The sequence below is a fragment of the Manacus vitellinus genome, unplaced genomic scaffold, assembly GCF_001715985.3.
Source record: "Manacus vitellinus isolate BGI_N305 unplaced genomic scaffold, ASM171598v3 scaffold_96_pilon, whole genome shotgun sequence".
Lineage (NCBI taxonomy): Eukaryota > Metazoa > Chordata > Aves > Passeriformes > Pipridae > Manacus > Manacus vitellinus.
The window spans coordinates 86618-101479 of NW_021940901.1; the positions used below are offsets into that span (position 1 = coordinate 86618).

Here is a 14862-nt window from a genome sequence, read left to right on the forward strand (position 1 = left end):
CTCAGAATTGCTACTACTGAACAGATTATCTTTTAGCTTAAAAAGGTCAAATTAGCCTTATATAAAATATGTTTAAACAAGCACAGGTGTCTCTAGCATAGCAGCAGCCATTGGATTGCCAGAGGCTATGGCTTTACAACATGGTGTTTTCAACTAGTTTCAACTTTCATATGAGCTGTAAACAAAGTTGGGTATTTTTGTTTGTTTTACTCAGCTGGAAAGTCATCGATTCCAGGCAAGACTACAGACTCAGAATAAATCAGTGCATTTCAGAAACACTGATGAATTTATTTGTATTTCTTCAAGAAATGTCCCACTTTAAGGAACAAAACCCTGGCAAGGTAAGCACTCCCAAGTGAGATTAACAGTTCTATATGGTTTAATAAAAAGGTGAGATAAATTTAAAAAAAAAAAACAAACAAGCCAGCAAGCAGAAAAATTGAAAAATAAAATGCACATTCTGATACATTAAGTCATGATTTTTTGCTAACTTTTTTGTGCTGTGGAGAACATGGGTAGGGAGTCAGTGAGAAAAGCTGTTCACAGTAAAGTTCATAGCAATACAGTCCTTTCCCATGCAGCTGTTGGAACTTCACCAGTTATTCCATGGACTTTTTAAAGGAAATTTAAAACATAACAATTTAATAAAAACTTTGAAAAGAAAAAAAGTCATATAGGCATGTACCTGAACATAAACTTTTTTTCCCCCTCAAATAACTGTAGTCTTCAGGAATAGCTGCACAAGTATTTAATGTAAGAAGAGAGTTCCTCATATTTTACTGTGATAACTTTTCTTCTATACACTTATAGTTGGTGGTTTTCCTTTTTTTTTACTGGAAAGACTGAGCTGGAGAACCCAGTTCATGAAGAGGCAAGCAAGACGAAGGTTTTTTTCCTTCCAACTTGGAAGAATATCATTACTTAGTTCTAGTCAAAAGTGAAGCAGATTTTTTTTCCCCAAAGAATAATATAAATAATGTAGAAGTATATTATGGCAATAGTAGATTTCATTTTTATATTTGTATTGCTAAATACAAGTTAAAAGGAGATTAGGAGGCTTTTTCTCCTCTTTTAATCTTGGTTAGTTTTACCACAAAATCTTCCTGAAAATATGCCATTCAGAATTAGCAAACAGAATGTATGTAGTACCACGCTCAAATATTAGCAGTTTAGACTGGAAATACAGATGAGCAACAGGATGAAATATCTTTTAAAAATGAATAAATTATACAAAGAGGAGTTATATGTTTGAACAATAAATAAATAAATATGCTTAAAAGTATATGAATAGTATATAAATAAATATACTTTGGACAATAAATGTACTTAAAAGAATTATGTATATAATGAAGTAAGGAAATGCAGTATCAGTATACACAATCCCATAATTCTGTCATGTGGTAACATGACACAGTAACTGTATGTTAAGGTATATCTAATATGGGTTTAGAAAAGCTAATTTTGACAGCATGTTTTCCCTTCTTTTTCCTGACCTCATTCTCTAAGTCGTGCCATTATTTTACTGCTATAATTAGAAGCAAATTAGGCAGTGGTGCTGTGCGCAAAATTTTTCTGAAATAGCCATTTTATTGCAGTTTAGCTCCAAAAGCAAATAGATTCTATCTGTAAACTTCCAACAGATCAGTTCTCTACTCAGCATTGTGCAGTTGTGAAAGATGCACTGTATGTCTCAGTCACCACAAAGACCAAATCTTGAATTTTATATTGAAAATTCAGCTCAGTCTTGTCATTAACAGGGATGCTAGAGTAGCCAACAGGCATCAAGAGAATGCTTGCCAGCATATGAGAGAAAACAGTTTCACGAAGTAACACAACAGGGGAGAGAACTGTAGCTATAGGAAGGATGTTTTGCTTTTGTAAGCATGCAGTAAGTATGTATTGTAATATTGCAATTAGTGAGTTGTTTTTCCTGCATATAAACTGTTCAGTCTTTCTTTTTCTAATGAGGGTGAAGTAATTTCTGTTGATTTTAGCAATAACCGTGAGCTTGTTAAACCTTTACAGTAAATGAATAAAAATAGCATGTTTTTAATAATAGAAGAGGGGATGCATCCTAATTAGCCAAAATGGAATGTTTGATGCTTATTTTTACCAGAAGCGTTAAAAGTATTTCCCAGTTTAAAATTAAAATCTTCAACTTTGCGCTGAATTCTAGTTATGATTTAGCATGCAACATTTTTCTTTTTAACAAAATTATCTAAACAGTTAAATAGTGAAAGTGTTAATGGTCAATTTTAATGTTTTTACCAGTTTTGCCTACTAGTCTGCAGCATATGTACATTTTTCACTGTCTTGGGAAGTTACATTCCTGGAGTTGTCCTCTCCTATGTCTTGTGTAAGTATAGTCTCTTTTTCAGTCATTATTTGTGTATGTGGTTTCTTCATTATTTGATCTCTATATAGGAAGTATTTATTTATTTATATCTATTTACACACACATACAAGTTTCCAGAAAACACCAATCTCTGTGGGACAGGATGCTGTCCAGAGGGACCTGGACAGGCTTGAGAAGTGGGCCTATGGGAGCCTCTTGAGGTTCAGCAAGACCAAGTGCGAGGTGCTGCACTTGGGTCGAGGGCAGCCTCCAGTATCAATGCAGGCTGTGGGATTAAGGGATTGAGAGCAGCCCTGCTGAGAAGGACTTGGGGGTGCTGGTGGTTGAGAGGCTGGACATGACCCAGCAATGTGCACTTAGAGCCCAGAAAGCCAATTGTATCCTGGACTGCATCCAAAGCCGCATGACCAGCAGGTCAAGGGAGGAGATCTACTCCACTCTACTCTACTGTGCTCTGGTGAGGCTCTGCCTGGAGTACTGCATCCAGTTCTGGGTTCCCCAGGACAAGAAAGACATGAACATGTTGGATCAAGTCCAAGGAGGCCACCAAGATAATCAGAGGGCTGGAGCACTCTCCTGTGAAGACAGGCTGAGAGAGTTGGGGTTGTTCAGCCTGGAGAAGGCTACAGGGAGACCTTTTTGTGGCCTTTCAGTTCTTAGAGGGGGCATATAAGAAAGATGGCGACAAACATTTTAGCATGGCCTGTTGCATTAGGACAAGAGGTTTAAACTGAAAGACGGTCAATTTAGATTAGATATAAGTAAGAAACTTTTAACAATATTTTGTCACAAGGAAGTCAGCTTACTATTTTTTTCAACATATTGATTCCGGCGCAATGTTGCATAATCATGTTTTCTCAGGTCAAGATAACAAAATCAGGCTAAGTCAAGATGATGATAAATGATATAATGATCATAAATTGTACCTTACTGAAAATAAAAAATATGTCAATTGATAGGAATGCAATGGTATTTTCTGTGATGAGTAAGAATGGCTGTTGGAAACTGAATTTGACATTAACAGTTTGTCTGATATGGGCATTTCACAGCGCATTTTTATGTGAACTAATTGTATTATGTAAAATCAGTAGTTATTGTATGCAGAGGCATTGTTTAAGCTTTATTAACTTCTTATACAGCGATATTTCAATGCAATTTTTCTCTGTCTTCATTTTTGTCACAGTATTGTGTGCCTTTTTGTGTCCCTTCCTTAAGTGCAATGAATTTGGACAGAAAGTGTACAGCAAAATTAAGGCTGTTCTGATGAAACTAGATTTTGGAATAGTGGAATATATCAACCAGAAGAAAAAAGAGAGATTTGGTGAGTAATTAATTATAGTCCCAAATAATGTATTTCTGTATGCAGAGAAAATTTTATTCACCTTGCAGACAGTTGGGTTTGTCCTGAGAAGCCAGTCGTAAAGATATTTCTTGCTTTTAACCTTGGTACTGTTATTAGCTTTATAAGGGGTGACAGTGTATGTCAGACGTCTGGGTATGATAACAAAAATTACTATTTCACAGAAAGAAGCAAGGCAAGCTCTTCATACTTTATTAGATGTACTGCTTGTAAGTTTTCTGAAAAAACTTGCTGTAAGCATGCAATGCTTGTAGCTGTTTAGATAAGGCAAACTTACCCAGGAGACAGACTCACTTAAGGGTCTCAAAATAAGTGCATAACAGAATTTTCAATAAGAGACAAAACACTGTTCCAGTATCTTAATCCTCCTTGGTTTCTCTCCCCACAGCAGAAAGAATTTGTTTTCTTCCCCAAATACTCAAAAAGCGTTTAAGAACTGCCATAGGATAGTAGCTACAAGTTAATAAAAATTTTTAGGTGGAAAGGGGAGAAATCAATTTAAAACAAAATTTCAACTCTCACCTGAAATTTTCCTAACATTGGAAACTTTCAGATTTTAAGCAATAAAGCTATTTCAAGAAAAATATGTATCTGAACAGTATTATGTTTAGTTTGGTTTTTGTGCACATTTGATAATTAAACCTTTGTAATGTAGTCCATTACTTGCAGGTAGCCTACCCTTTTTAGTTAGTTTACATCTGCTTCTAAAACATGTATTTCTTGTAACCATTAACCATGCAATGTGCTGTTCCTAGACCCAATGAGAACCACCGTCTGTCTTTTCCCCTTCTCTTATGTGTAATGCAGTAGTTGCCAGAAATAAGGAATAATGCATTGAAAATTTTCCTTCATGTATTATTTTACATTGTTCAGTTTTTTTAAGTGAAACTGGCAGAGGAAGAGTTTAGACTTGTTTCATGAATTCCATAAGCCAGCACTGGGAAAATGATTGAGGTTAGATGCGTTCTTTCCTGCATCTTGCCCTGCAGTTTAATTTAATCCAGTCAGGGTCCCCTACCTTGCTTTGGCACGTGGGTTCACCACATAGGTTCACAAGCCCTTGTGCTGGCACAAGAGAGGAAAAAGCAAGTTGCAAAAAGAAGCAACCAAGAATACTCTGACTGTGTGTTTCGGTTTATATCGGTTTAAAAGATTCCCAGACAGAGGAGGTGAGATTTGTGTCTCTGCTCATCTGCAAAGACCAACATTCTCCCAGACTTCAGAGGGTTCTTTGCATATGACTGTGAATGCAGGGTAGCTGGGCGCAAAGAAGAAGGGTTTAGTGGATGAAGATTACATGCAATTATCCAGAAAATTGCATGTTCTCATGTAGAAGTAATGTGGTGGGATAACTACACAGCCTGTTCTAGCAATATATTAACCTGTCCATTGTACCAGCAGTGGAGTTTAAAAGATAGACATTTATTGCCAGGACAGGTAACATTATGGTGAGCAACAGGTAACATTATGGTGAGCGACAGACGCTCCTGAAGGAAGTACAATGCAGGTAAAGAAATTTGTTGGAACGCGTTTCAGAGCAACGTTATCTCTCCTGCTTTGGCTGCTGCACAATGTCTTTTGATAAGCATCCAGTCTCTGACTCAACCTTGTTTCCCTCTCCTGAGTAGCATATTACATTAAGGATGCACTGCGTCAGCAGGTGGAAGGTTATTGTGCTACACAAGCTGTGTGACAGAGAACACACACTGAACCTGGGAATCCATTGTCATGAGTAGGATAAAAAATATATTTTTTTTCTTTCAGAAACAGCAAAAACAAAACCCACAGAAGATGACAGTGAATTAGACATATCAGCTCTGTGTCCTAAGGTGACTTTTTTTCAGTCATCCCTGTCTTGCTTTTAAGATCAATATAGTTAATGGGAGACTATCTAGATTACTGTCTCTGTTCTTCTGTGGAAGACTTTAACCTGCCCAGAAGGCTGTGTTCCTGAACTAAGCAGTATGTTTTAGAAGTGATTCATAGTCTCCACCTTTAGGCTTATGCTAACTGACTTACTGCATTTATGACTTCTGGCCTTCAAGGTAATGGTTTAATATGGCCTACTGAGCTAAGAATGTGTTTATTTTGTATTGGCTGTAGAATGATTAAAATATTTTAATATTTAATAGCAAAGGTGTTTATTTTTATTTGAAACAGTGAAATTGCAGTTAATGTTTATCAAATTAAAATGTAAAAGGGAAACATTCATAGAAACCCTACATAATTTGTCAGATACTTTTGTAATCACTTGTTTGTTAATTTTCAGTGCTAGTGTAAATACGTATATTATCTATAAATATCATTCTAGATATGTGTTGGAACACTCAAATATCTCCTTTTTCTCTTAGTACTCCAAATAACTGTATGGCAAAGGTTTTTCTATTATAATCAGAACACTGGTTCGTATAAAAAAATCCTAATGGAAATTATTATGCAGTATTTGATGAGTAGTGTATAAAGCTTGACTTTGACAGTGATCACTCTGAAGGTGGCTTTGTATTCTGGAAACAAAAAATCCCATGGGATATGTTTGTAGCTGACATAATTGAATATTGTTGGATAAATTAGCAAAGGATAATATTTTTTTAATTTAACTAATTTTTTATGGTCTTACAGATAATGGGCTGGGTTTTTTGATCCAAGTTTACTTACTTCTTTACATTTATGCATATTTTGTACTTGCGGGCTCATTCTGCTTTTCTTACAGTAGGATATTACTGTCAGAATGAATAACTGGAATTTTTTATGCTTCTTTAGTATAATACAGCTTTCAGTGATTACAAAGAGGGATGCTTCACTTCTAGGCACTGTATACTATTATTTTCATTTTTCTAGAAATAAAGCTTAAATAGGATGTGATTCATATTGCTATGACATACAAGAGGGATTTTTTTCATTATCTTAAGCATTGGCTTCCTATAGTGTGAACTTTTTGCACATAATAATACCACGTATGGAACTTTTTTCCATGTAGGTTAGTCCTGCAGTCGTTGCCAAAGAGATGTCAGTGTCTGACACAGATGTATCGGAAGTATCTTGGACCGATAATGGGACCTTTAACTTATCCGAGGGGTATTCTCCACAGACAGACACATCTGATGGTATGTAATAGCTTCATCTGTCTTATCAATGAATTTCAGTCATGCAAGTTACCTGAAAATTATTAGAGAATTTGAGGACAGAGGTTTTTCGAGTTGTTACTTTCCACCCTGAAATGAATTTAAGATTAATGTTAGTGTTTTGTATAGTTTGGGATACATTTTTTTTAAGAACTGTCCTCATCTTAAAAATAATAAGGTACATCAACAAGTGTCTAAATAAACCAGTAGTGCTGGGTAAGACAAACACACTCAATAGCTGCCAGATTTACCACTCTCTTCCACCAAACCTTTTAAGCAAGTAAACCTTTTAAGTTAGTGCCAATGCTTTTGTGGCTAAGCTAAACAAATAAAAGCTAAGGAAGAAAAAATGAATACTTTGACTTGTTAAACAGCCAATTAAGGAAAGTATGATTAGATCTTATTACTAGAATGCAAATGAAGAGAGCCAGCAATGAGCCTCAATTAGATTTAAAGACTAAGACTAGGAAAAGATTCTCAAGCACTTGTCTTGATCTTGACCAGATCAAAGTTTTTACTTTTTACAGTCCAAGCTATTAGTTAGCACTTTGCCTGAATAAAGATTACAGACGACAGTAGTTTGGTTGTTACATACACATCTCTTATTATCTTAATTATCTTAATACCACTCTTATCTGTGGATCTGGTCCTCTGCCTACCTTGCATTTCTCCTAGAAAAAGGTCACTGTAAATGACAAGAAGAGTGATACTACTTAGTGGCATTATACATGCCAAATTAGTAATTTAAATTATTTTCTTAATATTTCAAGTTGTAAATAGACAGCATTGTACGATCACAGAATCGTAAGTTGTAAAGAGCAATTGTTGTTCATCTTATCTAATCTCCTATTCAAAGCAGGTTCAAGCTTCTATTCAGAGCATTATGAAGTTTCTCAGGGCTGTGACCATTTGAAATTTGAGCATCTTCAGTGGTAGAGATTCAGCACCTCCCTGGACTGCCTTTTTCAATATTTGCTCACCCTCACAATGAAAAATTTTTTATAGTGAGCCAAAATTTCCCATGTTCCAGATTGTATCAATTTACTCTTATCCTTTCACTGTGTACTTTCTAGAAGATTCAAGCCCATCTTCTCTATACCTTCCCATTCAGTAGTTAAACTATCTGATTTCTCCTCTGCCACCTACTCTTAGGGCCAAACAAGGCCCATTCTTTCAGCATCTACTCATACATCCTGTTCTCCAACCCCCTAAATAATCATGATGGCCCTTCAGGGGACTCCTGTCTATCACTGTCTATCTTGGACAGGAGAGGTCAAAACTGGACAAAGTACATCAATGTGTACTCTCAGTTGCTGAATAGAGGGGAAAAATCCCTTCCATTGACTTTCTGCCTTCATTTTTGCTACTATAGCTCATTATGTAGTTGGCCTTCCTTGCTGAAAGGACATACTTGCTGTCCACAGGTCTTTTTCTAGAAAGCTGCTTTCTGTCTCGTTGCCCCCAACCTGTACTGCTGCACAGGTTATTCCATCCCAGATGCAGGACTTCACATTTGCTTTTGCTGAATGTCATGATCTTCCTTTTCAGCCTGTTCCTCCTGTTGAGGTCCCTCTGAAGGCACCCTGACCTCCAGAATATCAAATACACCTGCTCCACAGCAGTTGCTTTCTGGCTGTGAACTTGCGGAGAGTACACTCCGTCCTGTCATCCAAGTCATTAATAAAAACATTGAACAGTGTTTGTTTCAGGACCTTTGACAGACACTGATAACCAGCCTCCAGTTGCACCTTACAGTGCTGATCACAGCCTTTGACCCTGTCAGTCTGGACAGTTTTCCACCCACCTTACACTTCCCTTACCCCATTCGCTCACCAGTTTGGCTTTAAGGATCATGTGGGAAACTGTGTTCGAGGCTTTGCTAAGTGAAAAATAAACAGCATCCACTCTTCTCCTGTATGGAATATTTCAGCAAATGGGACATACAAAAGTACAAGACCAAATGGGTTGCATCTGAGGACTGGCTCATCTCCTTCCAAAGCTCTGTGCATTTGAGCCACCACTCCGCCTACAGCACAACCCTTCCTACTCACCTTCCCAACCTGTCTTTCCCAAAGAAAATGGAGAAAATAGCGTATGAGACACTTTTAGGATTTATTTCCTTAGCCCTTGTAAATGGTCCTACAACAACTTCCTATTGCTTGTTTTCATAGAAAGTAAGTTCTAATTGATTATTTTTTACCTTCTTATACAAATACTAGATCAAAGTATTCCCTTGTACTCATTTAGGCCTCTTCCACAGGCCATGTACTCCACAGTATGTTTTACACATTTCTAATAATAAATATTTGTCATTAATGCAGCCAATAAAATCTAATGTTTTATTTGTTTACATTCTGCTTTTTATTCTCTTGAAAACCTGAAACAATCCTGATTATCTATAGAGTTTCCATTTTCTGTTTCCTATTTAATACAAGTATTGGCCAAGAAAGGAAAAAGTTAGAAGTTGTCTTTACATTGGTTTTATATTATATCTTCATTTAAACACATAAACATTGTTTTCTATTATTCTAGTGAATATTAAAAGCTTGTAACACATCCATGCATAAATTACATATTTGTAATTTATTGTGAAGAAAAATAGTTAGGGGTCTGTTGTTGCATTATAAATTTTAGGACTTGATGTGGTTGGTATATTTAGAAATAGCTTTGCTAAAGATTTCCATGGGTTGTTTCACAGCTAGATACCACTTTAAAAAGGTATTTTGTTCAAAGAGTTAGGTCGATATCAGGTGATTTGTGGTACTATTTTTTCAACCTCAAGACCATTTTATTGTAGATGTCACACAAAGCTCCTTTGCTTGTGAAAACTACTAGAGTATAGATTAGTAAATGTATTCAAAGGAACACTTACTAACTGCATTTTTACATGTGGCTGTTTTTTTGGGAAACCTTTTGTGAGTGCTAACACTGTATTTCCTTCTGTTAACCCTCTAATAGATTTTGACCGACCTAGTGATCATGAAGAGGCTTTCGCTAGAGATCTTTTAGAATTCCCTTCTTTAGAAAATGGTGCCGGAACAAATGATGATGATGACTCAAGCATCGGAATGCCCATCCATCCAAAACGAAGAAAAGAGCAAACAGATTTCAAGGTGGATCACGCTTCCAGACAGAGTAAAGAGAGACCACCCACTGCAGGGTTGTCCTTGCCTTTGACCAGTGACCAAACCTTTAATTTAATGAGTGGAATTGCTGGTGATGTCATCACAGCCGCGGTGTCTGCTGCCATCAAAGAGCAGTTGCAGTCCACACTGCAAGCTCCCTCACATGCAGCACCCAGTTTGAGTGAGGAGACAGACACAGAGGAAGCTGATGATTTTGAACTGCTTGACCAGTCTGAGCTAGAGCAGATTGAGAAAGAATTGGGACTTTCACAAGGCCAAGAAGCTGAATCCCAGGAAAAGAAAAAGTCTTCAGGCTTTCTTTCAAATCTGCTTGGAAGTCATTAACCTGGTAACATAGAAGAAATTAAACATAAAACACAAAAAAAAATCATCAAATGCAAAAAAAAAAAAAAAAAGAGGAGAATTCTGAGCTGCAAGCTTTAACTATCCCTTTAGATGTGTTGTTATAATTTCCCTTATGCAGAGTGAATTAATTGGATAAATATCAGATGATACTGATAGTTTAATGTTTCTGGTAGTTATACCTCAATGTAATAGCATGGAAATGAATTATCTGTCTACTGTTTGGTTACAGATGAGTGTTGGAGGTCAGTTGTTCAAAAGAGTTGGGGAGAGATTTCTTCTATCTTTTTGACAACCATTTATTTTGGGGTCCTGAGCCAAATTTTCAACATCAGCAATTTATTTACTCATTTGCCAATCCTTTAATACAACTAATGACTCACATAGCAAGGGCAAGTTATCAGAGGACTGCAATGAGATTAAGTACATCTCACCTCCTTCAATCATACCAAAAAGTATGGATCCCTGCAGTTAGGATTATGTGTAGTGCATCTACTGTATATGAAACACATTAACCAGCACAACTCTAGTTTAAATATGTATGCAACACTATAAAAGAAAACTTGATTTCATACTTAAAACCTTTGAATTATTTTGGATGTGGTGATGCATTTCCAAGGTTTTTGCTGTTCTAGGCTTGTAGAATTGTAAAGTGGCATGTTATTTGACTGACCACCTGCTGTGTTCCTTGATGGAGTCTGGTCTATGGCAGTATTGCCCATGTGAAGTCAGCCAATGAATTTTTATATTTAAAAGTTAATATTGTGTAAACTGAACAACCTTTATGGGAGCAGGTGAGGGTAGTTATTGTTCGGAGTAAAGGTTAAAGGTTAAAAAAAGCATAAAGGCTTTTTTAGATGCCACTTCCTTAATTCAAGATTCTGTAGGTTTCAATTTGGTTTTTTTTACAGGATAGCTGCTGCCACTTGCAACAAAAGTTGTGTTGCAAGCTGAATATTTTAAGGTACTTAAAAGTATTTGGTAAGGTCATTTGCTAGAGAAGACACTCAGAATCTTCTTCTTGGCATGTAATTTAAAACAAAAAAGAATTTGTTTAAATCATTTGCTGGTTTAAAGTCCACCCATGCTGAGTAAGTGGCATGGGATCTTAAGCAGATAACTTATTTTTTTAGGGCTTTTTTGTTCACCTGTAACAAAACTGAGTTGCAATACCAAGCAATAGTAATCCAAGAAATAGGAAGAAGTAAAGCTAGTTTTTTTAATGTGATGTAAACCATTAGCGATGTTGAGGGACCATGTCAGCTGCTACTACTACTTAAGTAAATTTCCATTTGCTGGCATTTGAAGAGGTGAATACTGTCATCTAGGACCCTCAAAAAGTACAGCAACAAACGATAAAAAATCTTCCACTAACATATGTGTGTAGGTAAACCTGTGGTTAAAGTTAACTTCATTTTATATTTTTTTTTCCTTTTGAGATGAAAAAATAGGCAGAAGGCCAAAAAGAGTATAGTGAAAAGAAAGATGCTGAGAATTTTTGACACTAGCTTTATTGTTGCTTGTGCTTTTCTGTCAGTAATGCATATTGACCGTGTCTGCTGTCCTTTACCAGTAAAAAGGTAAGCCTGTGCCTTCATTAACAAATACATTATGAAATAAGTGGATGCTGGATATAGATCCTACAAGATGCAGCTTTCAAAACTACAGTATCTTAACATTTGGGTTAACATTGCATTATCTTAACATCTGAGTTTATGGAAATCATTAACAACCACGGCCCACATCAGTTCCACAGCATTGGTTGCTAAGTTTCCTTTTTAGCTTTCCCCAACCTGTCCTTCTCATTTGAAAAAAATCAAAACAAACAAACAAACAAACCAAAAAAAACCCAGCCAAAATTAAAAGAAGCTTTTGCTGGAAAATTTAGTGAATTTAAAGACCATTACAATTTCTTGGATGACTCAAAAGCGTCATTTCGTTGCTGCATGTTTAGGACAATCTATATAGTTAGAGGAGTACAAATCCAAGTTGCTGATGGAACTTTGTAGGACATCTGAACAATCTTTATCCAGGACTACTGGTGCCAGGAGGGGAAACAGGCTGCGGGACAGAGAGATATGAGGGAATGAGCAGTCTTTCACGGGCTTTTCTGGAGCGGATTGACGGGACAGACTAACTGGCTGTCAATGGTGGCTTTATAACAGTGTGCACTTTATTGTTGTTTTATGAAGAATACTTGTGGTTATAAAAGTACGTAACACAGGGGCACTCTTCTAGAATAATAGATCAGGAGGAAAAGCAGTTGGAGGATATTCTCGGACTTTTTGTAAATTACCCATTTTCTGGTTTCAAGACAGGTAAATAGATTGATTTTTCTCCAACACAGGTCTCACTTTTTCCCAGAAAGAAAAAAGAAAGCAAAACTTGAAAAGAAAATCATTCAATTTAGGGACATAGTTGCTTATTTGAGTGTGTTTAGAATTGTATTTTTCTACTTTCATGGTAGTTGATTACATTCAAGCCCCTAAACGTTGTGTAATGGGAAGGAGGTGATTCTGTAACATCTAATATTCTTCCTCAGGTAGTGAAAACATGCCTCATTTTCTGCAGGAAATGATCTCTTCCCTCCTAGAAAAATGCATGTAAGAAACACTTTGCTCGGATACGATACATTCCACTGCCAGCAGTTTGACAGCAAAACACAAAGAAAACGCTTCTCTCCTTCATGGATACCTTCTACACTGCCTTCAATTGGAAATCCCTTGAGAAAACTTCATTTTGCTGTATTCTAGCAGCAACCACAAAATAGCAGTTCCTTAAAAAATTCCTCTCACAATGGTCCACAGCATCTTTCCTACCTAGCACGGTCATCACCTTCTCATCTTCCAAACTGAATACATGGGCAGAAAGACAGGCAAGTGAGTATGAGGTAGTAAATAACTTTGAAATACTCAGTTTTTCCAGGGAAAGCCTGCTTGCATGCGATTTCCAGTCAAAAGGCCTGCAGGCAGCGTGGAGGGCATAGTGTGAGCAAGTGCCCTGCGGCAACACAGCATGTGATGTTGCCATGGGATCGGTACTGCTTGTGTTAGGTGGTCTACTCCACCAAGGGGTGCTCACACTCCCTTGCCTTGCAGTGGCTTCTTCATGCATCCTGACTGGGAGAAAATGATGTGTGTCAGCATCTCTGGGATGTGGTGCAGTCCTTCATACTCAGAAAATTTCCCCTTGTGTCAGTACATGTGAGAGACAGGCGGAGGGATCGCCATCTGATCGATGGCCATGGGTGTGTCAAATCCAGTGCAAAAGCACCTGTTTTCAGCACATGGGGTTTCCATGTTTTGGCACCACACACCTACTGACCATTCTTCCATTTGTTCAGGAAAAAAAATACTATTCTATGCAAAGGAGAGTAAATTATTGCAACCCAAAGTGATAGGATCTGAAGAGATACTCGTTCTACTTGTTCTGTGTTCGTTCTGGGCTTTTTCCAGGCTGTCCCAGCCTTCTGAACAAAGTCCCTGTGGTCTTCACATGCATTCTCAGCACACAAGCAGCATCACAGTCTGTGAGTAACCCCCACCTGGGCAACCAGAAACTGGAGAATTACAAAATGTCTTTATTTAAGTATTCTGCAGCACTTTACCTGCCCAATCACTGTTTTGTAAACATGGAACTGTTATATTGATCGTTTGTAAAAGCATTTAATAAATATGTGTTAGTTTTTATCTTTCATCATCTTATCGTGTGTTTATTCCCAAAAATGGAAAAGGACTCCGTAACAACAAGCAGGGTGACCTTAACGCCCTCTACAACTACGTGAAAGGAGGTTGTAGCGAAGTGGCAGTCGGCCTCTTCTCCCCGGGAACTAGTGATGGGACAAGAGGACATAGTCTTAAGCTGCACCGGGGAGGGGTTAGGTTGGACATGAGGAAGAATATTTTCACTGAAAGAGTGATCAGACATTGGAATGGGCTGCCCAGGGAGGTGGTGAAGTCACCGCCCCTGGAGGTGTTTAAGGAGAGACTGGACGTGTCACTCAGTGCCATGGTCTAGTTGACAAGGTGGTGTTCGGTCACAGGTTCGACTCCATGGTTTCAGAGGTCTTTTCCAACCTAATCGATTCTGTGAAAGTAAAACCCCTTCAGCGGAGGTCCCGCCGCTCCCGTAGGCGTTCCCTGGCACTGCCCGGTCTCGCGGCTCCCGCCGGCCGGGGGCAGAGCGCGGCCGCCCGCCGCCTTCCGCCGGACGCTGCGCCGCCGCTTCTGGCTCGTCCGTCCCGCGGCCGGGCGGCGCGCACCGGACCCTCTGCTCAGAGGCCGGTTGCGTGTGCGGGCGGCCCGGGAGCCGGTGGATGCGAGTGGCGTGGGCGGCCGGGGTGCCCATGGGGTGGCGAGGGAGGCCGGCCGCGGACCTGGCGCTGCGGCTCCCTTGGGGCGGAGGCTCCCTGTGAGCCCGGCCTGGCCTGGAGGCTCCCGGCTGCCGCCTGCGCCACGTCTTATCTCTCATTTTATTTATTTTAAAAATTTATTTATTTTTAAGTTTTGCCCGCACTTCTGGTGTCCATGTAATGAA

At 38.3% G+C, this 14862-nt stretch overlaps 1 protein-coding gene across 2 annotated transcripts in view; it reads left to right on the top strand.

Annotated features, from left to right (window-relative positions):
* The window catches only part of RETREG1 (reticulophagy regulator 1), a 65393-nt gene extending 51373 nt beyond the window's left edge, over nt 1–14020 (top strand). The window contains exons 4-9 of one of the 2 annotated variants that reach the window (XM_018086486.2): nt 215–341; nt 2272–2356; nt 3540–3677; nt 5481–5545; nt 6694–6820; nt 9797–14020. In XM_018086486.2, coding sequence (XP_017941975.1) covers nt 215–341; nt 2272–2356; nt 3540–3677; nt 5481–5545; nt 6694–6820; nt 9797–10308 — 1054 coding nt within the window. In that variant the 3' untranslated portion in view covers nt 10309–14020. The remainder of the gene's footprint in view (nt 1–214; nt 342–2271; nt 2357–3539; nt 3678–5480; nt 5546–6693; nt 6821–9796) is intronic. The other variant, XM_008922687.2, reaches the window with a different exon arrangement.
* The last annotated feature ends 842 nt before the right edge of the window (nt 14021–14862 follow it).